A 21390-nucleotide genomic window follows, 5' to 3' on the forward strand; every position below is an offset into this window, starting at 1 on the left:
ATTCAATATTATTCGTAATGCTTTAGTTTTGACTTAAAACACACTCTGTTTCTTTGATCGTGTTTAGAATAGAAAAATGACAAATAGACATGAGGAGAAATGCTGCAGTTTTTAACGGGTTTTTCTTGCACACAAGGCCAATAATTCAAACATTTTTTGTACATTGGGAAAGCATTTTTTATTGAAAAAAGGCAAATTTTAATATTAAAAAACTTTTTTTTGATTATTTTGTTTATTTGTAGCTTAATTAATAAAAATACAATTGTTGAACAGAATAAACGATTTGTTTGCTGTTCTTAGATTATTTATTCATTCTTTATATTTTATTTCCATCCATTTTCTACCGCTTATTCCCTTTTGGGGTCGCGGGGGGCGCTGGAGCCTATCTCAGCTACAATCGGGCGGAAGGCGGAGTACACCCTGGACAAGTCGCCACCTCACCGCAGATAGACAGACAACGTTCACACTCACATTCACACACTAGGGACCATTTATATGCGAATATAATGACAATAAAGTACATTTTTATTCAATTTTAAATGTAAATCAATACAAAATGTATGTTTAATGCGAATGTTGTCCTTAATTCTTTCAAAATAAAAGCACAGCCTTTGGGGAAAAAAAAGAACCTGGTTCAAATTTTTTAGACTATGTTCGAAACAATTATTTTACTTTACTAATTAAACGTATTCCGTCCATCCATTTTTCCACTGCTTGTCCCTTTTGGGGTCGCTGGAGTCCATCTCAGCGGCACTCAGGCGGAAGGCAGGGCACACCCTGGACAAGTCGACACACCATTGCAGTAATCAAACGTATTGAAACACAAAATATACAAAATAGTTGTTTTTTTTATCCCACATTTTGTTCCTATTATTGCACTTTAAGTTGGAGTCCTTAATCTCTTTATATGCGAATATAATGACGATAAATTCCATTTCTATTCTAAATGTAAATCAATAAAAATGTATATGTTTATTACGAATGTTGTCCTTTATTCTTTCAAATTAAAAGCACAGCCTTTGAAAAAAGAACCCGGATCAATTTTTTTAGATTATGTTTGAAAAACATATTTAATTTTTTTAATTAAACATATTGAAACACAAAATATGAAAAATAGTTTTTTAAAATTTTTATCCCATAATTGTTCCTACTTTCGCACCTTAAATTGGAGTCCTTAATCTCGTTATATGTGAATATAACGACAAAGTCCATTCTATTCTATTCAAAATGTAAATCAATAAAAAAATGTATATGTTTAATGCGGATGTTGTCCCTTATTCTTTCAAATTAAAAGCACAGCCTTTGAAAAAAAAAAAATAACCCAGTTCAATTTTTTTAGACTATGTTCGAAACAATTATTTTATTTTGTAATTAAACATATTGAAACAAAATATGCAAAATTAAATTTATTTTTTATTTTTATCCCATATTTGTTCCTACAACCGCACCTTAAATTGGAGTCCTTAATCTCGTTATATGCGAATACGACAATTAAGTCCATTCTATTCTAAATGTAAATCAATAAAAATGTAGTATGTTTAATGCGAATGTTGTCCTTTATTCTTTCAAATTAAAAGCACAGCCTTTGAAAAAAAAAAAAAAAAAGAACCCGGTTCATTTTTTTTAGATTATGCTCAAAACAATTATATTTTTAAACGTATTGAAACACAAAATATGCAAAATATTATATTTTTATTTTTATCCCATATTTGTTCCTACTTCCGCACCTTAAGTTGTTTTATTTATTCTGCAATATGTTTTTATAGTAGGATCCCTCTTAAGGACTAACTGGAAATTAAGAATGTCATTTTGATATCGGTGTCTTTTGTGTTTCACAAAATACATGTTTATTGTTTAAAGGGGAACTTTGAATTTGTCCTATAATTCACATTCCTTATGTGAGACAATAACACAAACGTTCTCTTTTTTGTGTATACTAAATAAATTAAAAAATGCAAGCAAGAGGTGACCAACAATGTAGTCAATTTGAGTCCTCTATTCCACCCATTAAAAACCATACAAAAATCTACCATCATTATTTCAGTACTTGTATATTAACTAAGTATTAGCTACATAATATAAGAGCTAATGCAGAGGAACTATTTTCTTAAACATGGCGCCTTGTTTGTACTGCAGCTACTGAGTTGGTAAAAGTTTCTATGAGATTATAAGTCGTGCCTCTCTCTTGTATAGAAGGTTGCGGCCATAAACCAAAATGTTAGACTTTGAAATTACATGGAGACCCGAAGATGTGGCAAAATGGATAGAATAGAAAGTAATTTATTGATTCCTGGGGGAAATTCAGCACCACAGTTCGCTCACAATAGACAATAATAATAATAATAATAATAAATTAACTTTATATCACATTATATATATAATATATAATGCTTGTTCTCTCTCAGTAGTTTCTACCTGAGTAGCAAGGATTCATCATCTAAACGGGAAACACAAGTTTTGTGCTGAAAGATATAAACATCCCATCAGTCGGCATCCCAGTGACAGCGGACATTGTACAGTAAGTGATTGTTTTACTATGTTTGCAGTTTGTGTTTCTTGTTTTCGCACTTCGCAATAGTACTACATGGACTGCAAATTACTTGCTACTTGTAAAGGCTTAACCCTTTGATGCATAACACGGGTCAAACATGACCCAACTAAGTTTTTATAATCTGTTTCTTTGCAATAATTGAATGTAATCTTTCAGTATTCCAGGTATTCCTCAATTAACTTGTTTTTGGTCATTAAAATTGTTATTTTATTTTTTCTCTTCATACATGTTAGACACGCTCGACATCCATTGCTGTCGGTCCCCTAGAGGGGGGGAGTTGCCCACATATGTGGTCCTCTCCAAGGTTCTCATAGTCCTCATTGTCACCGACTTCCCACGGGGTGTGAGTTTTCCTTGCCCTTATGTGGGCCTACCGAGGATGTCGTAGTTGTTTGTGTTGTGGTTTATGCACCCCTTTGAGACACTAGTGATTTAGGGCTATATGAATAAACTTTGATTGATTGATTGATACTTTTTGAATCAAAAATATTTTTGTATTACTACTACCCTTCCAATGCACATGGGTCGAAAATTACCCACATCTATTTTCTATGTTATTTCATGTTAGCCTGAGCATAGCTTTGCTATATATTTCAAATAAATGTATTTTATCGTTTACTATCACATGTATTCAGTAAATATCATGTTTTTGTTTGGCTAAAATCATAATTGTTATTGTAGGAGCCAAATAGACGGCCATACTTGAATTTATGTTTATTTTATTGTTTTTGAGTGATTCATGCGTGTATGTCAGTGTGCACCCTTTGCAGGTGGTGAAAAGTTCCCACGCAGGCCTATAAGGGGCAGGAGTGCGCTGGGCGTGTGATTGGCAGTCGGGCACCAGCATACCGTCTTTGACCTCACCTGTCTGTAGACCTCACCTGTCTGTAGACCTCGGCTTTATAAAGCTACCATTTATTTTGTTTCCCGAGTATTCTGTTCCTTAATTATTGTAAATAAAACAATCTTCAATATCGCTGCTGGATCAGTTTGAATTAGTGGAGGGAAAGCGGGAAAAGGAAGAATACGTGACAAGGAAGGCTGTGTAAAAGGTGTGAGTCAGACAAGATGCCCGCGCCCCAAGTGGAGCAAACATTTGAAACAAAGGGGTTATAGGAACAATCACTTTCAGTGTTTTATGCCACTACAGTTATGTTTCCTTTCTTACTCTATGAACAAGCACAGCTTTTGTGTTCATACATCAACTTCCTTTTGAATTTGAGCATGTTTGCAATTAGGAATGTATTTGGTGCGGACAACTGCTCGCCTGACACATTTTTCTTCTCAACACCTTTGAACATCTGATAAGTAAGTAAGTTCTTTTACAATTGTTCTACCTAAGAAAACATTTGATGCCTTGTGAAAGGGTTGGCATAATTTAGTCCATCACTCGTCAGAAAGGGAAATATTTGCAATACCTAAGTGTTATAAAGCACACTGTTAAAATTAAACATGCTTCACTGATTCAAGTATTTGGCGAGCGCCATTTTGTCCTACTAATTTTGGCGGTCCTTGAACTCATCGTAGCTTGTTTACATGTAGACTTGTTTTTTGCCACTACTTTTTCCGTCTCATTTTGTCCATCAAACTTAAACGGTGTCCATGACTGTTCAAAGGTGAGTTTTGTTGACGTTATTGACTTGTGTGGAGTGATAATCAGACATATTTGGTCACTGCATGACTGCAAACTAATCGATGCTAACATGCTATTTAGGCTAGCTATATGTACATATTGCATCATTATGCCTCATTTGTAGCTATATTTGAGCTCATTTGGTTTCCTTTAAGTCTTCTTAAATCAATTTATATCTCATGACACACTATCTGTGTAATATGGCTTTTATTTTTTTGCGGCTCCAAACAAAATTGTTTTTGTACTTTTGGTCCAATATGGCTCTTTCAACATTTTAGGTTGCTGACCTACCTTATAGTGCATGAAATGTTTATAAGTGTGTGCAGGGCTCATAAAGAGTTCTCATGAATAAAATGGTGTCCCTAATTCCTGGAAATTCACTTAACCCAGGTGTGCCCCTACTTTTCAATTGACCAAGTCGAGGGGATCTACCTCATTCATATATATATTTTGTATTCATCTATTTATGAAAGAGACGTTTTTGTTAAGAAGTTAAAGGCCTACTGAAATGAGATTTTCTTATTTAAACGGGGATAGCAGGTCCATTCTGTGTCATACTTGATCATTTCGCGATATTGCCATATTTTTGCTGAAAGGATTTAGTAGAGAACATTCGACGATAAAGTTCGCAACTTTTGGTCGCTAATAAAAAAGCCTTGCCTGTACCGGAAGTAGCAGACAATGTGCGCGTGACGTCACTGGTTGTGGAGCTTCTCACATCCTCACATTGTTTACCAGCATGGCCACCAGCAGCGAGAGCGATTCGGACCGAGAAAGCGACGATTTCCCCATTAATTTGAGCGAGGAGGAAAGATTTGTGGATGAGGATAGTGAGAGTGAAGGACTGGGGAGAAAAAAAAGGCGAGGGAAGTGGGTGCGATTCAGATGTTATTAGACACATTACCAGGATAATTCTGGAAAATCTCTTATCTGCTTATTGTGTTTCTAGTGTTTTAGTGAGATTATATGGTACATGAAAGTCAGAGGGGTGTGGTGACCGCCTTTGCTGCAGGAGGACGCAAGCTCCGCTCAAAACTACAGTAAGAGCTAACTTATTACCACAATTTTCTCACCAAAACCTGATGGTTAACATGTGGTCGGGAACCATGTTCGCTTGACCGCTCTGTTCCATAGTAAAGCTTCACCTTCGGGAATGTAAACAAGGAAACACCGGCTGTTTGTGTTGCTAAAGGCAGCTGCAATACACCGCTTCCCACCTACGTCTTTCTTCTTTGACTTCTCCATTATTAATTGAACTAATTGCGAAAGATTCAGCAACACAGATGTCCAGAATACTGTGTAATTATGCGATTAAAGAAGACGACTTTTAGTCATAAATCTATATATATGAAAAAAATGGGTATTTCTGTCTGTCATTCTGTCGTACATTTTTTTTTACTTTTACGGAAGGTTTTTTGTAGAGAATAAATTATGAAAAAAACACTTAGTTGAAGGGTTTAAAAGTGGAGAAAACAGGAAAAAAAAATTACATTTTGAAACATAGTTAATTTTCAATTTCAACTCTTTAAAATTCAAAATTCAACCAAAAAAAATGAAGAGAAATACTAGCAAATTCGATTTTTTGGGGTAAAATTAAAAAAATAATTTATGGAACATCATTAGTATTTTTTCCTGATTAAGATTAATTTTACAATTTTGATGACATGTTTTAAATAGGTTAAAATCCAATCTGCACTTTGTTAGAATATATAACAAATTGGACCAAGCTATATTTCCAACAAAGACAAATCATTATTTCTTCTAGATTTTCCAGGACAAAAATGTTAAAAGAAATTCAAAAGACTTTGAAATAAGATTTAAATTTGATTCTAAAGATTTTCTAGATTTGTCAGAATATTTTTTGGGGAATTTTAATCATAATAAGTTTGAAGAAATATTTCACAAATATTCTTCGTCGAAAAAACAGAAGCTAAAATGAAGAATTAAAATAAAATGTATTTATTATTCTTTACAATAAAAAAAAAATACTTGAACATTGATTTAAATTGTCAAGAAAGAAGAGGAAGGAATTTAAAAGGTAAAAAGGTATATGTGTTTAAAAATCCTAAAATCATTTTTAAGGTTGTATTCTTTCTCTAAAATTGTCTTTCTGAAAGTTATAAGAAGCAAAGTAAAAAAATAAATGAATTTATTTAAACAAGTGAAGGCCAAGTCTTTGAAAATTTTTCTTGGATTTTCAAATTATATTTGAGTTTTGTCTCTCCTAGAATTAAAAATGTCGAGCAAAGCGAGACCAGCTTGCTAGTAAATAAATACAATTTTAAAAATTGAGGCAGCTCACTGGTAAGTGCTGCTATTTGACCTATTTTTAGAACAGGCCAGCGGGCGACTCACCTGGTCCTTACGGGCGACCTGTTGCCCGCGAGCTCCGCGTTAGTGACCCCTGCTATAGCATATCATGACCCACAATGCAGTTCTGCCATGACCCGCCCCCGCCGAATTCTTATTGTCTGGCGTGTATTTGACGATTGCGGACATTTTCTTCATCGCTCACGCGAATGAGATAAATAATATTATTTGATATTTTACAGTAATGTGTTAATAATTTCACACAGTCCCACAGTCGGTCCGGAGAATATGAAAAAAACGTTGACTTATAGTCTGAAAAATACGGTATTTTGTTAGCGCAGGCAGGATGGAGCAGCGCTTTTATTGTGAAGACAGGAACTGTGCAGTCTGTCTTTAGAGTTTTGACGGCAGGTACGGCGCAACAGTCTGTTGAAATAAAGTGTTTCTCGCCTTCCTGTCGGTTGATTTTTCTTAACGATCTGGCAGCAGCCAGCGTCATCTCACACTCGCCTTCCTGTCGGTTGATTTTTCTTAACGATTTGGCAGCAGCCAGCGTCATCTCACAAGACCCTCGGGTGCCGTGAATGTCAATCAAATGGCGGAAGTGACGTCATTGTGAGGATTGATGATCGCTAATTTTTAGGTCTATTTTTTCATTGCCAGGCTGGTGATCGACTGACACACACGCCGCCATCGACCGGTAGCTCGCGATCGACGTAACGGGCACCCCTGACCTAAGGTAACCCCTGCGATAATCAAAATAACGCTTTTGGAAAAAATGTGTCAGTTTTCAACCTTATCCTGACTTGTTGGAATGTTAAGTAATTTTCATCTCTATTACATTTAAGGAGTTCATTTATAAAAAAAACTAAAAACTTTTGAATTACTACCAGAATTTTACTGATAAAGTTGTAAGGTGACATGTCTCTATTTTTATTGACTTTCATATACAGTACAGTCCAAAAGTTTTTGGACACACTTTCTCATTCACAACACAACTGATGGTCCCAACCCCAAGGGTAAAAGCAAGAAATTCCACTAATCAACCCCGATAAAGCACTCCTGTGAAGTAAAAACCATTTCAGGTGACTACCTCTTGAAGTTCATTAAGAGAATGCCAAGTGTGTGCAAAATGGTAATCAGAGCAAAGGGTGGCTATTTTGAAGGAACTAGAATACAAACCCCGTTTCCATATAAGTTGCGAAATTGTGTTAAATGTAAATATAAACGGAATACAATGATTTGCAAATCATTTCAACCCATATTCTGTTGAATATGCTACAAAGACAACATATTTGATGTTCAAACTTATAAACATTTTTTTTTGTTGCAAATAATTATTAACTTTGGAATTTGATGCCAGCGACACGTGACAAAGAAGTTGGGAAAGGTGGAAATAAATACTGATAAAGTTGAGGAATGCTCATCAAACACTTATATGGTACATCCCACAGGTGTGCAGGCTAATTGGGAACAGGTGGGTGCCATGATTGGGTATAAAAACAGCTTCCATGAAATGCAAAGTCATTCACAAACAAGGATGGGGCGAGTGTCAGCAATTTATAAGCAAATTGTCGAACTGTTTTAAAACAACATTTCTCAACGAGCTATTGCAAGGAATTTAGGAATTTTACCATCTACGGTGCGTAAAATCATCAAAAGGTTCAGAGAATCTGGAGAAATCACTGCACGTAAGCGATGATATTACAGACCTTTGATCCTTCAGGTGGTACTGCATCAAAAAAACAACATTAGTGTGTAAAGGATATCACCACATGGGCTCAGGAACACTTTATAAAACCACTGTCAGTAACTGCAGATGGTCGCTACATCTATAAGTGCAAGTTAAAACTCTATGCAAAACGAAAGCCATTTATCAACAACACAAAGGGATGCCGCTGGCTTCGCTGGGCCCGAGGTCATTTAGGATGGACTGATGAAAAGTGGAATGGTGTTCTGTGGTCTGACGAGTCCACATTTCAAATTATATTTGTAAACCGTGGACGTGGTGTCCTCCGGAACAAAGAGGAAAATAACCATCAGGATTGTTATAGGCGCAAAGTTCAAAAGCCAGAATTTGTGATGGTATAGGGGTGTATTAGTGCCCAAGGCATGGGTAACTTACACATCTGTGAAAGCACCATTAATGCTGAAAGGTCCATACAGGTTTTGGAGCAAAATGTGTTGTAATCCAAGCAACATTATCATGGACGCCCCTGCTTATTTCAGCAAAACAGTGTCAAGCCACATGTTACATCAGCGTGGCTTCGTCGTAAAAGAGTATGGGTACTTTCCTGGCCCGCCTGCAGTCCATACATTTCTCCCATCGAAAATGTGTGGCGCATTATGAAGCGTAAAATACGACAACAAGACCCCGGACTGTTGAAGGACTGAAGCTCTACATAAAGCAAGAATGGTAAAGAATTCCACTTTCAAAGCTTCAACAATTAGTTTCCTTAGTTCCCAAACGTTTATCGAGTGGTGTTAAAAGAAAAGGTGATATAACAAAGTGGTGAACATGCCCTTTCCCATCTACTTTGGCACGTTAATTATTATTTGAAAAAAAAAAAGTTTGAACATCAAATATCTTGATTGTGTAGTGCATTCAACTGAATATGGGTTGAAAAGGATTTGCAAATCCTTGTATTCCGTTTATATGTACATCTAACACAATTTCCCAACCCATATGGAAAAGGGGTTTGTACAAAACCGGTTTTCGGTATTTTCACCTTTTTTTGTTAAGTACAGAACCCCACATGTGTTCATTCATAGTTTTGATGCCTTCAGTGACAATCTACAATGTAAATAGTCATGAAAATAAAGAAAACCCATTAAATGAGAAGGTGTGTTCAAGCTTTTGGCCTGTTCTGTATTCTGGACTGTTCTTCCGCCAATGATAAGGAGTCGTCTTCTATTTAGTAACAAACAGTATATTTAAGACGTGTGTGGACTCGTTGTGATTTCAAGTGTTGTTGCTTTAAGTACAAATGTTTGTAAACACATCTAGGAAATGATTACACCCAAGAAGGATACAATAATATAAATGCAGCAGGTCATAAATAGTGCATGTGTGTTATCACACAAGCATAATTAGACTGTGTATGAAATTTCAAGGCACAACCGTCGCCTCCTGATAGGGTCAAGGGGTCCGGAACAGGCCTCGATGAAAGGCTCCAAAGTAGATGAGAACTTAAGAAAAGGCGAGTACCTTACCAACCTTCCCGCTATTTATAGTCTGAATAGGTTTGCTTAGAGGGGGACAAGGAAATGCTACATGTCTCTCAGGTCAAAGATCAGGATTTGGGTGCGTGTGTGTTGGGGTCAGAAAAGACGTCCAGTTCTTCCTGAGCCACGTTGTCAATCACAACACTCGGGTTCGTCTCTCGGGTTTCCGCCGTAATCGTTGCGTCCGGCGAGAGCAGCACGGGCATCCCCAGTAGTTTGAGGTTATTAATCACGGCGCTGTCCGTCTCCTCAGGGGTGACGCCCATCTCCTTTCTGCACGCCGATGGGGACTTCCTCTGGATCCTCTTTTAGCTTTTGTCCTTGTTTTGGTTTTGGAAGTTCTCGCTTTTCTGGAAGCGCCCCAACAACGAGATGAACGAGCCGAAGAGGACGAACGCCCCCAGGGTTGGGATGAAGGCCATGAACTAGGTGTTCATGCCGTGGCCGATGTAGCGGCTGTACATCAAAAGGTCTCCCTCCGTGTAGCTGCGGTTGGTGGCAGGATTCACATTGTCGGAGCGCCAGGCAAAGGTCAGCGTGCTGATGTTGAGATTATTGAGCGTGTCGGCTTCGTACACGATGTAGATCCTGTCGCCGGGCCCCACATACTGACCATACTCGAAGGGCGAGTAGAATATCTGGTTCTTCCACATGTTGAGGTCCAAAATGAGGACTAGGAAGATGATGCCGTAGTTGAACCACTTGCCTGTCAGGAGACACAAGACGGAGTCATCATAAAACGACAACACTGGCGTGTACTCATAGGCCGTTAATTGGAGGGAGGCAATAATTAAAGCTACCGTATTTCCTTGAATAGCCGCTGGGGCGCTAATTAATTTAAAACCTCTTCTCACTCCTGCGCTTATTCAAGGTATGCGGTAAAAAGTAAGCAGGCGCTAATAAATTGAAACCTCTTCTCACCCCTGCGCTTACCAATGGCATGCAGTAAAAATGTGAGTGTGATATAACAAAATAAATTAAAAATAAATAATTATTCTGCGGCCACGGCCCGGTGGTTGAGTATCACTGCTCTACAACATGTCATCGTGCCCATCTTTACACCATGCTATCTGCGTGCCGGTTAGACGCATGCATATCGCTGTTTCTCATACGAGATTGCAATGCATGCTTGGTCAACAGCCATACCTTTTACACTGATGGTTGTGATATAAACAACTTTAACACTCTTTCTAATATGCGCCACACTCTGTGAACCCACACCAAACACATTTCTGGAGAGCATCGGCTCTGTAACACATTATAAACGCAACATAAGAATCAATGCATCAATGACTCTTGGCTGGATTATACACGAGTCCTCAACCCCGCCCACCTCAACCGGCGCACGGAGGAAGGGGGAGGGGGGGGGGGTTGTGCTAGCGGGGTGTATAATTTAGCATTGGAATTCTGGGTAATTCTTATGTTGCGTTTATAATGTGTTACAGAGCCAGTGTTCTCCAGAAATGTGTTTGGTGTGGGTTCACAGAGTGTGGCGCATATTAGTAAGAGTGTTAAAGACAATTTGTTTTATATCACAACCATCAGTGTGATCTGTATGGCTGTGGAACAAGACCCCTGGCTTACACATAGTAAAAGCTAAAAAAAACTCCACACACATATATGTGTATATATGTATGTGTGTGTGTGTACATATATATATATATATTATATGTGTGTATTAATTTTATATATATATAATATATATATATATATATATATATATATATATATATATGTATGTATGTATGTATGTATGTATATATATATATATATATACAAACCCCGTTTCCATATGAGTTGGGAAATTGTGTTGGATGTAAATATAAACGGAATACAATGATTTGCAAATCATTTTTAACCCATATTCAGTTGCTCCTGTCTCTGGCCATACTCTCTCCACCCCAGCAGACGATGGCGTGGAACACCGCAGAGGCCACCACAGTGGATATGTTTCTTTTACTTTTTATTCATAGCTGTATGTAGAAGTGGCTGGTTGTATCAGCTCCGCTGCTCTAATGTCTTTCATGTCCTTTGGTTTCTTTGATGTTTGATGTTTCCCGCTTACACACATGTAAGAGAGATGTGTACTATGGCTATGAGTTGTTTTTTTTCCCTTGGCGTCAGTCTGGACCCTCTCTCCAGAGGCCCAGGCTTAGACCGTTTTTTTAAATTTTATTTTATTTTAATCTTTTACTTTTTTCTCTCCCTTTTCTATTTACGAACCTTTTTTTAAGAACCAGTTAAATTTGTACATTGAGGTTCCACTGTTGTACTTTGTTTAAAGGCCTACTGAAACCCTTTACTACCGACCACGCAGTCTGATAGTTTAAATATCAATGATGAAATATTAACATTGCAACACATGCCAGTACGGCCATTTTAGTTTACTAAATTGCAATTTTAAATTTTGCGCAAAGTATCCTGTTGAAAACGTTGCGTATGATGACGCGTGACACAGTATTCTGGACATCTGTGTTGCTGAATCTTTTGCTATTTGTTCAATTAATAATGGAGACGTCAAAGAAGAAAGATGTAGGTGGGAAGCGGTGTATTGCGGCTGCCTTTAGCAACACAAACACAGCCGGTGTTTCTTTGTTTACATTCCCGAAAGATGACGGTGAAGCTTTACTATGGAACAGAGCGGTCAAGCGAACATGGTTCCCTACCACATGTCAAACGGCAGGTTTCGGTGAGAAAATTGTGGTAATAAGTCGGCTCTTACCGTAGACATGAGCGGATAGCTTGCGTCGTTCCTCGTGCACCTGTCGAAGAGGCAGGTGTGGACTCTCTTGCCTCCTCCGACCGGCTGGCCCCGCATTTGGGATGTTTCCACAGTGGAGGAGGCGGAAAAAAGCTCAGACCAACCCCAACGGCTGCCTTCGCTTCGCCTCGTCGAGAAACGAGTCTTCCCTCAGAGACACTGGCGGTCACCACACCCGTGGCCACACTCCTCCGACTTTCAGGTACCATATAATCTCACTAAAACGCTAGTAACACAATAAGCAGATAAGGGATTATCCAGAATTATCCTAGTAAATGGGTCTAATAACATCTGAATCACTCCCACTGCCCTCGCCTTTTTTTTTCTCTAGTCCTTCACTCTAACTTTCCTCATCCTCGAATCTTTCATCCTCGCTCGAATTAATGGGGAAATCGTCGCTTTCTCGGCCCGAATCACTCTCGCTGCTGGTGGCCATGATTTTAAATGATGTGAGGATGTGAGGAGCTCCACAACCCGTGACGTCACGCGCACATCGTCTGCTACTTCCGGTACAGGCAAGGCTTTTTTATTAGCTACCAAAAGTTGCCAAATGTATCGTCGATGTTCTCTACTAAATCCTTTCAGCAAAAATATGGCAATATCGCGAAATGATCAAGTATGACACATAGAATGGACCTGCTATCCCCGTTTAAATAAGAAAATCTCATTTCAGTAGGCCTTTAATGTCAGCTGGTCAAAACGATTTGGCAATCTATCATAACAACAACATGACTACTAAGCTAGATGCTTCCCTGGGACTGTGTTTGTGTTTGTGCTAGTCATGTGTCACCGTTGGAACGCCAGACTTCTTCCTCATTTTATATTTACGGTAATAGGATTAATAATTGTGGAAAAAAATTGACATTTTTATTTTGGAGCATTTACCGTATCGTGATTAATCAAAACAGGAAGTTGGCTGTGTTAGGTCTTTTGGCTTTTTTATAGCACCCCTGCCCACGAAAGAAAAATAACAACTGGAGGTAGATGATGCACGCACCGGTGATGTGAATTCGATACTCCTCTTTAAATATTTTCGTCCAACGAGGAAGCTGCAACTGCATATGTGCGGTGGACATTCCCGGCAGATTCAAGTCCAGGTCACCCATAAAGTGAGGGAACTCCCAGTCCTGCACACACACACACACACACACACACACACATACACTGCAAAAAGTCAGTGTTCAAAAACAAGAAAAAAAATACAAACATTTGGACTAAGCAAAATGATTTGCCGATAGAACACGAAAATTTGGCTTATCAAGACTTTCCAAAATAAGAAAAATTAGCTAACTTCAATGAACACAACAATACCTTTAAAACAGGGGTCTCAAACTCAATTTCACTGTTTTTGCAAATAATAATACAATTTCATTGCTGCAACACTTGCCAAAGTAGTTGGGAAAGGGCATATTCACCACTGTGTTACATCACCTTTTCTTTTAACAACACTCAATTAACGTTTGGGAACTGCGAAAACTAATTGTTGAAGCTTTAAAAGTGGAATTATTTCCCATTCTTGTTTTATGTAGAGCAGGGGTGCCCATTACGTCGATCGCGAGCTACCAGTCGACCGCGGGGGGTGTGTCAGTCGATCTCCAGCCAGGCTTTTAAAAAAAATTGACCTAAAAATTAGTGATCATCAATCTTCACCAAGACGTCACTTAAATGACATTCACGGTACCCGGAGGGTCTTGTGAGATGACGCTGGCTGCTGCAAGATCATTATTATTAAAATATGACCGAGAGGAAGGCGAGAAACACTTTTTATTTCAACAGACTCTCGCGCCGTACCTTCCGTCAAAACTCTAAAGGCCGACTGCACATTTCCTGTCTTCACAATAAAAGCCCTGCTTCATGCTGCCTGCGCTAACTAAATACAGAGTCTCGGAAAACTGGCGTGCACAAGCGATCCCTCAGAAAGCTGGCGTGCACATCACTTGTGCACGCCAGCTTTCCGAGACTCTTATGTAGAGCTTCAGTCGTTCAACAGTCCGGGGTCTCCGCTGTCGTATTTTACACTTCATATTGCGCCACACATTTTCCATGGGAGACAGGTCTGGACTGCAGGCGGGCCAGGAAAGTACCTGCACTTTCATTTGGACTTTCCCTGATTACAACTAAATGCCTGCATCTGTTATTCTTTTTAATAACATTGTTATTCTGAAACTAACCAATTATAATTAAAATAGTTTTGACCATTAATGCGAGTTCTTGAACAGGTGCGGTAGATGGATTAAAAGGCATGAAAATGTTTTATATTTTTAAGGTTATTTTTAAGACTGATTACCAGCGAAATTATTAATTACTTATCGTGTTAAGCAATGTCAGCTAAGGTTAATCTAAGAGCCAGATGCGGTCATCAAAAGAGCCACAGGTTCTCTAACTCAGTGGTCTCAAACACAATTTACCTGAGGTCCACTGGATGCAGAGTCTGGGTGAGGCTGGGCCGCAAGATAATATATATATTTTTAAATGTTGCATACTCCTCAGCATGTCTAGTTGTATAATGACGTTTCAAATTGTATCCCTTGTGCACCGCAACGTTCTCTGTGCTAAATAAGACACGTTGGGGTGCCCCTGTGCTCAACAAAGAAATATTGCATCTCCCACTTTTCCTGGAATTGTCTTTGCACATCACTATCCTTTCTCTTCACTGAAGGCTTTGAAAAAGACACGTTTGGGGTTGTGGAATATATTTGTAATTAGCCGACGCACGGAGAATTAATGTTATTTCCGCAATGTGTGTCGTCCCGCTTTTCTTCCCCACAGCAACACGGCAGTCGGCGGATAATAGCCGGGAAAGTACCAGGATAGCGAGCGCAAAAAAGTGACAGCTCCCGGAGTGGTATAGAGAAATAAATGTAGTGTTCATCGTGTGAGGCAATGCAAATAAAACAATAAACAAAACACCTGCTTGAATTGGTCCAGGTTATTGGGGACTGTTATTACTGACGGACAGGTGTCACGTTGTGACTGCAGCCAGGCATGTAAGAAAACCCTCATCTCCATAGCAACGTCTGTCGCTTTCATTCATTCGCCGCTTTTCCACTAACGCAGGGGTAGGCAACCCAGAACGTTGAAAGAGCCATTTTTGACCCAAACAACACAACGCTGTCAAGTTGCAGGCCGCAATAACATTAAACTTTCATATTAAGGCGAACATTATCACCAGACCTATGTAAGCATCACCTTGATGTTGCAAAAAAAAGACCATATGTTTTTTTAAAACCGATTTCCGAACTCTAAAAGGGTGAATTTGGCGATTGAAACGCCTTTAATTGTTCGCTGTCGGAGCAATGACCTTTCACCCGTGACGTCACAACAGGAAGCAATCCACCATTTTCTCAAAACATTACACACACAAGTCAAATCAGCTCTGTTATTTTCCGTTTTTTCGGCTGTTTTCCGTACCTTGGAGACATCATGCCTCGTCGGTGTGTTGTCGGAGGGTGTAACAACACGATCAGGGACGGATTCAAGTTGACTTACGTGGAGTGTGCTAATCAGACATATCAATGGTCACGGCATGCTAATCAGTCCTAACATGCTATTTAGGCTAGCTGTATGTACATATTGCATCAATATGCCTCATTTGTAGCTATATTTGCATGCAGCCTTTCCCTCCACCCACATTTAATGCCAAACAAACACATCCCAATCGACTGATTCAAGTTGCAGCAGTTGTCAAAAGATGCGAAAGTCCCTCGTTTGTTCAATTCTGTCGTAGCATCACTACCGACAATAGCAATGCTAAGAGAGATGTGTGGATATCCTGCGACACTCAAAGCAGATGCATTTCCAACGATAAAGTCAACGAAATCACAAAGGTGAGTTTTGTTGATGTTATTAAATTATGTACTAATCAGACATATTTGCACACGGCATGACTGCAAGCTAATCGATGCTAACCTGCTGTTTAGGCTAGGTGTATGTACATATTGCATCATCATGCCTCATTTGTAGCTATATTTGCATCCAGCCTTTCCCTCCACCTACATTTAATGCCAAACAAACACATACCAATCGACGGATTCAAGTTGCACCGGTTGTCAAAAGATGCAATCGTTGGTTATAAGGCGATCGCCGAATTCGTCCTCGTTGCCGTTGTCTGTCGTGATATGGCTCAATAGCTTCAGTTTTGTTTTTGCTATCTGCCTCCACACTCCAACCATCCGTTTCAATACATGCGTAATCTGTTGAATCGCTTAAGCCGCTGAAATCCGAGTCTGAATCCGGACTAATGTCGCCACTTGCAACTGATTTTTATTGGAACATTATTACAATTTCAGAAGGGTTAAACCCTTCTGAAACTGTAATAATGTTCCCCTTTAAGGTTGGGGCCGCAAAATAACGTCTCGCCGTGTGTCTGAAACACCTGCTTTAAAATAAGTATATTCTCACTAATAACAGGTGCACTTTTCTAGGTAGAAAAAAAACATGAGACCTTTTTGCTCAATATGTTGAAAAATGTTCTTAAATGAAGTAAATGCTAGTGCTATTATCTTTGACATAATGATATGCGCTCGGCATTACGTTTCTTGAAACCAGCAAACTTATACTAAAAACTAGTTTATTTTTTTTTAATAGAAAGGCAACAAGGCAACCGCTTGTTACTCTCGGGGTCTCCTAGCCGCTCAGGCAAATCATATGGTCTAAAAAGGCATTTTTTAATCAATAACATGACATAATCGTGCCAAGTGTGTGCTCTTTCAGTCAATTAGTGCGCATACACACAGCCCGGCCCCCAGGCAAATTTTTTTTATTGTCATTTTGCAGAATTTATCTGAATGTGCATGAACTATTTCTGTTAAAAAATGTTTGAAATGTCACATGTAAAATGTTTAAATATTAACTGTCAGTTTACTGTACTGTGCTAACTGTACTACTATATGAGTACGTATTTTCTCTTGTTTAATTTAAAATAAAACAGCAAAGTCCATTTGGCTCTGATCCGTTTTAATTATGAGACACAATTGTGTCAAAGTCATGATTTTTTTTTTTCATGCTTGAAATAAGAAATGATTACCGTATTTTTCGGAGTATCAGTCGCACCTGCCGAAAATGCATGAAAAAGAAAGAAAAAAACTTATATACCTATAAGTCGCAGTTTTTTTCCATAGTTTGGCCGGGGGTGTGACTTATACTCAAGAGCGACTTATGTGAGAAATTAACACATTACCATAAAATATTAAATAATATTATTTAGCTCATTTACGTAAGTGACTAGACGTATAGGATTTCATGGGATTTAGCGATTAGGAGTGACAGATTGTTTGGTAAACGTATAGCATGTTCTATATGTTATAGTTATTTGAATGACTCTTACCATAATATGTTACGTTAACCTTCTCAGTTGGTTATTTATGCCTCATATAACGTACACTTATTCAGCCTGTTGTTCGCTATTCTTTATTTATTTTAAATTGCCTTTCAAATGTCTATTCTTGGTGTTGGGTTTTATCAAATAAATTTCCCCAAAAAATGCGACTTGTACTCCAGTGCTACTTATATATGTTTTTTTCCGTCTTTATTATGCATTTTCGGCAGGTGCAACTTATACTACGAAAAATACGGTAAGTCGCACTGGAGTATAAGTCGCATTTTTGGGGGAATATATATATATATATATATATATATATATATATATATATATATAACATGCACACACATACACAAGTCTCCAAAAACATTAAACACCATGTTGCTACAATAAAAAACAAAACAAAGGAAAATATAAAAAGTGGTAATATATATATATATATATATATATATATATATATATATATATATATCAGGGGTCGGGAAACTTTTTGGCTGAGAGAGCCATGAAAGCCAAATATTTCAAAATGTATTTCCGTGAGAGCCATATCATATTTTTAACACTGAATACAACTAAATGTGTGCATTATTAAGTAAGAGCAACATTTTTAGAGTATAACACGTCTCTTATTCTTTTTCATAACATTGTTATTCTGAAGCTAACCAATAATGAATAAAATGTCATGTCTGTTGATCATGTTTTTGTTTGGCCATGTGGACTCTTTAAGTTCCTGTTTTTTTCCACTCCCTTGTCTGGTTTCCTTGGTTACTCATTTCGTCCACCTGCTTCCCGAGCACTAATCAGAGGCAGTTTTTAAGCTTGTCTTTGCCAGTCAGTCGCCCTGGCGTCAATGTGCTCTTTTCTTGCTCTGTGCTGACTTGTTTCATGCCTTGCCATAGTTTCGTGCTTCATGCCATGCCAAGTAAGTTTTGTTTGATTTATGTTCATAGTCTGTTTATGCGTTAGCTTTCTTCCTTAGCCCAAGTTGTGCCTACGCTGCGAGCGATTTTTGTTTGTATCTTTTTTTTGTTTAAATGAAGTCATGTTATTACCTAAATGCCATGTCCCGAGTAGTCTGTCTGCCTTCCTTGGAGAACGACCCCGCAGCAAGCTGCGCCCCCCCCCATCGTGACATAAAATACTTCTTACCATTAATGCGACTTCTTGAACAGGTGCGGTAGGAAACGGATGGATGGATTCAAATGCATGAAAATGTTTTATATTTTGAACGTTAGTTTTAGCACTGTGAATTCCAGCGGAATTATTCATAATCATCGTGTTAAGCAATGTCAGCTAAGATTTATCTGAGAGCCAGATGCAGTCATCAAAAGAGCCACATCTGGCTCTAGAGCCATAGGTTCCCTACCCCTGATATATATATATATATATATATATATATATATATATACATATATATATATATATTCTCCTCTCTGAGCTGCAACCTTATCGTGGTAGAGGAGTTTGCGTGTCCCAATGATCCTAGGAGCTATGTTGTCCGGGGGCATAAAGCCCCCTGGTAGGGTCTCCCAAGGCAAACAGGTTCTAGGTGAGGGATCAGACAAAGAGCAGCTCGAAGATCTTTATGAAGAAGAAAAAGCATGGACCCAGATTTCCCTCGCCCGGACCCGGGTCACCGGGGCCCCCCTCTGGAGCCAGGCCCGGAGGTGGGGCACGATGGCGAGCGCCTGGTGGCCGGGCCTGTTCCCATGGGGCCCGGCCGGGCACAGCCAAAAGAGGCAACGTGGGTCACCCCTCCAATGGGCTCACCACCCATAGCAGGAGCCATAGAGGTCGGGTGCAATGTGAGCTGGGCGGCAGCCGAAGGCAGGGCACTTGGCGGTCCGATCCTCGGCTACAGAGGCTAGCTCTTGGGATGTGGAACGTCACGTCACTGGGGGGGAAAGAGCCTGAGCTAGTGCGCGAAGTCGAGAAATTCCGGCTGGATATAGTCGGACTCACTTCGACGCACAGCAAGGGCTCTGGAACCACTTTTCTCGAGAGGGATTGGACCTTCTTCAGTTGCCGGCAGTGAGAGGAACGGGCCGGTGGACGAAAGGGTAGCATCCCTCCACCTTCGGGTGGGGGGACGGGTCCTCACTGTTGTTTGTCCTTACGCGCCAAACAGCAGTTCAGAGTACCCACCCTTTTTGGGAACACTCGAGGGAGTACTGGAAAGTGCTCCCCGGGTGATTCCCTTGTCCTACTGGGAGACTTCAACGCTCACGTTGGCAACGACAGTGAAACCTGGAGAGGCGTGATTGGGAAGAATGGCCGCCCGGATCTGAACCCGAGTGGTGTTTTGTTATTGGACTTTTGTGCTCGTCACAGTTTGTCCATAACAAACACCATGTTCAAACATAAGGGTGTCCATATGTGCACTTGGCACCAGGACACCCTAGGCCGTAGTTCCATGATCGACTTTGTAGTTGTGTCATCGGATTTGCGGCCTTATGTTTTGGACACTCGGGTGAAGAGAGGGGCGGAGGTTTCTACCGATCACCACCTGGTGGTGTGTTGGCTGCGATGGTGGGGGAGGATGTCGGACAGACCTGGGAGGCCCAAACGCATTGTGAGGGTCTGCTGGGAACGTCTGGCAGAGTCTCCTGTCAGACAAAGTTTCAATTCCCACCTCCGGAAGAACTTTGAACATGTCACGAGGGAGGTGCTGGACATTGAGTCCAGAGTGGACCATGTTCCGCACCTCTATTGTCGAGGCGGCAGATCGGAGCTGTGGCCGCAAGGTAGTTGGTGCCTGTCGGGGCGGCAATCCTAAAACCCCTTGGTGGACACCAGCGGTTAGGGATGCCGTCAAGCTGAAGAAGGAGTCCTATCGGGTCCTTTTGGCTCATAGGACTCCGGAGGCAGTGGACAGGTACCGACAGGCCAAGCGGTGTGCAGCTTCAGCGGTCGCGGAGGCAAAACTCGGACATGGGAGGAGTTCAGGGAAGCCATGGAAGACGACTTCCGGATGGCTTCGAAGCGATTCTGGACCACCGTCCGCCGCCTCAGGAAGGGGAAGCAGTGCACTATCAACACCGTGTATGGTGCGGATGGTGTTCTGCTGACCTCAACTGCGGATGTTGTGGATAGGTGGAAGGAATACTTCGAAGACCTCCTCAATCCCACCAACACGTCTTCCTATGAGGAAGCAGTGCCTGGGGAATCTGTGGTGGACTCTCCTATTTCTGGGGCTGAGGTCGCTGAGGTAGTTAAAAAGCTCCTCGGTGGCAAGGCCCCAGGGGTGGACGAGATCCGCCCGGAGTTCCTTAAGGCTCTGGATGCTGTGGGGCTGTCTTGGTTGACAAGACTTTGCAGCATCGCGTGGACATCGGGGACAGTACCTCTGGATTGGCAGACCGGGGTGGTGGTTCCTCTCTTTAAGAAAGGGGACCGGAGGGTGTGTTCCAACTATCGTGGGATCACACTCCTCAGCCTTCCCGGTAAGGTTTATTCAGGTGTACTGGAGAGGAGGCTATGCCGGATAGTCGAACCTCGGATTCAGGAGGAACAGTGTGGTTTTCGTCCTGGTCGTGGAACTGTGGACCAGCTCTATACTCTCGGCAGGGTTCCTGAGGGTGCATGGGAGT

General features: G+C 40.2%; 1 protein-coding gene across 1 annotated transcript in view; it reads right to left on the minus strand.

Annotated features, from left to right (window-relative positions):
* Positions 1 to 9787: 9787 nt before the first annotated feature.
* LOC133562843 (transmembrane protein 117-like) overlaps positions 9788 to 21390 on the minus strand; it is a 156829-nt gene continuing 145226 nt past the window's right edge. The window contains 2 exon segments of the mRNA XM_061916650.1: positions 9788 to 10425; positions 13478 to 13607. Coding sequence (XP_061772634.1) covers positions 9788 to 10425; positions 13478 to 13607 — 768 coding nt within the window.

The sequence above is a fragment of the Nerophis ophidion genome, linkage group LG12, assembly GCF_033978795.1.
Source record: "Nerophis ophidion isolate RoL-2023_Sa linkage group LG12, RoL_Noph_v1.0, whole genome shotgun sequence".
Classification (NCBI taxonomy): domain Eukaryota; kingdom Metazoa; phylum Chordata; class Actinopteri; order Syngnathiformes; family Syngnathidae; genus Nerophis; species Nerophis ophidion.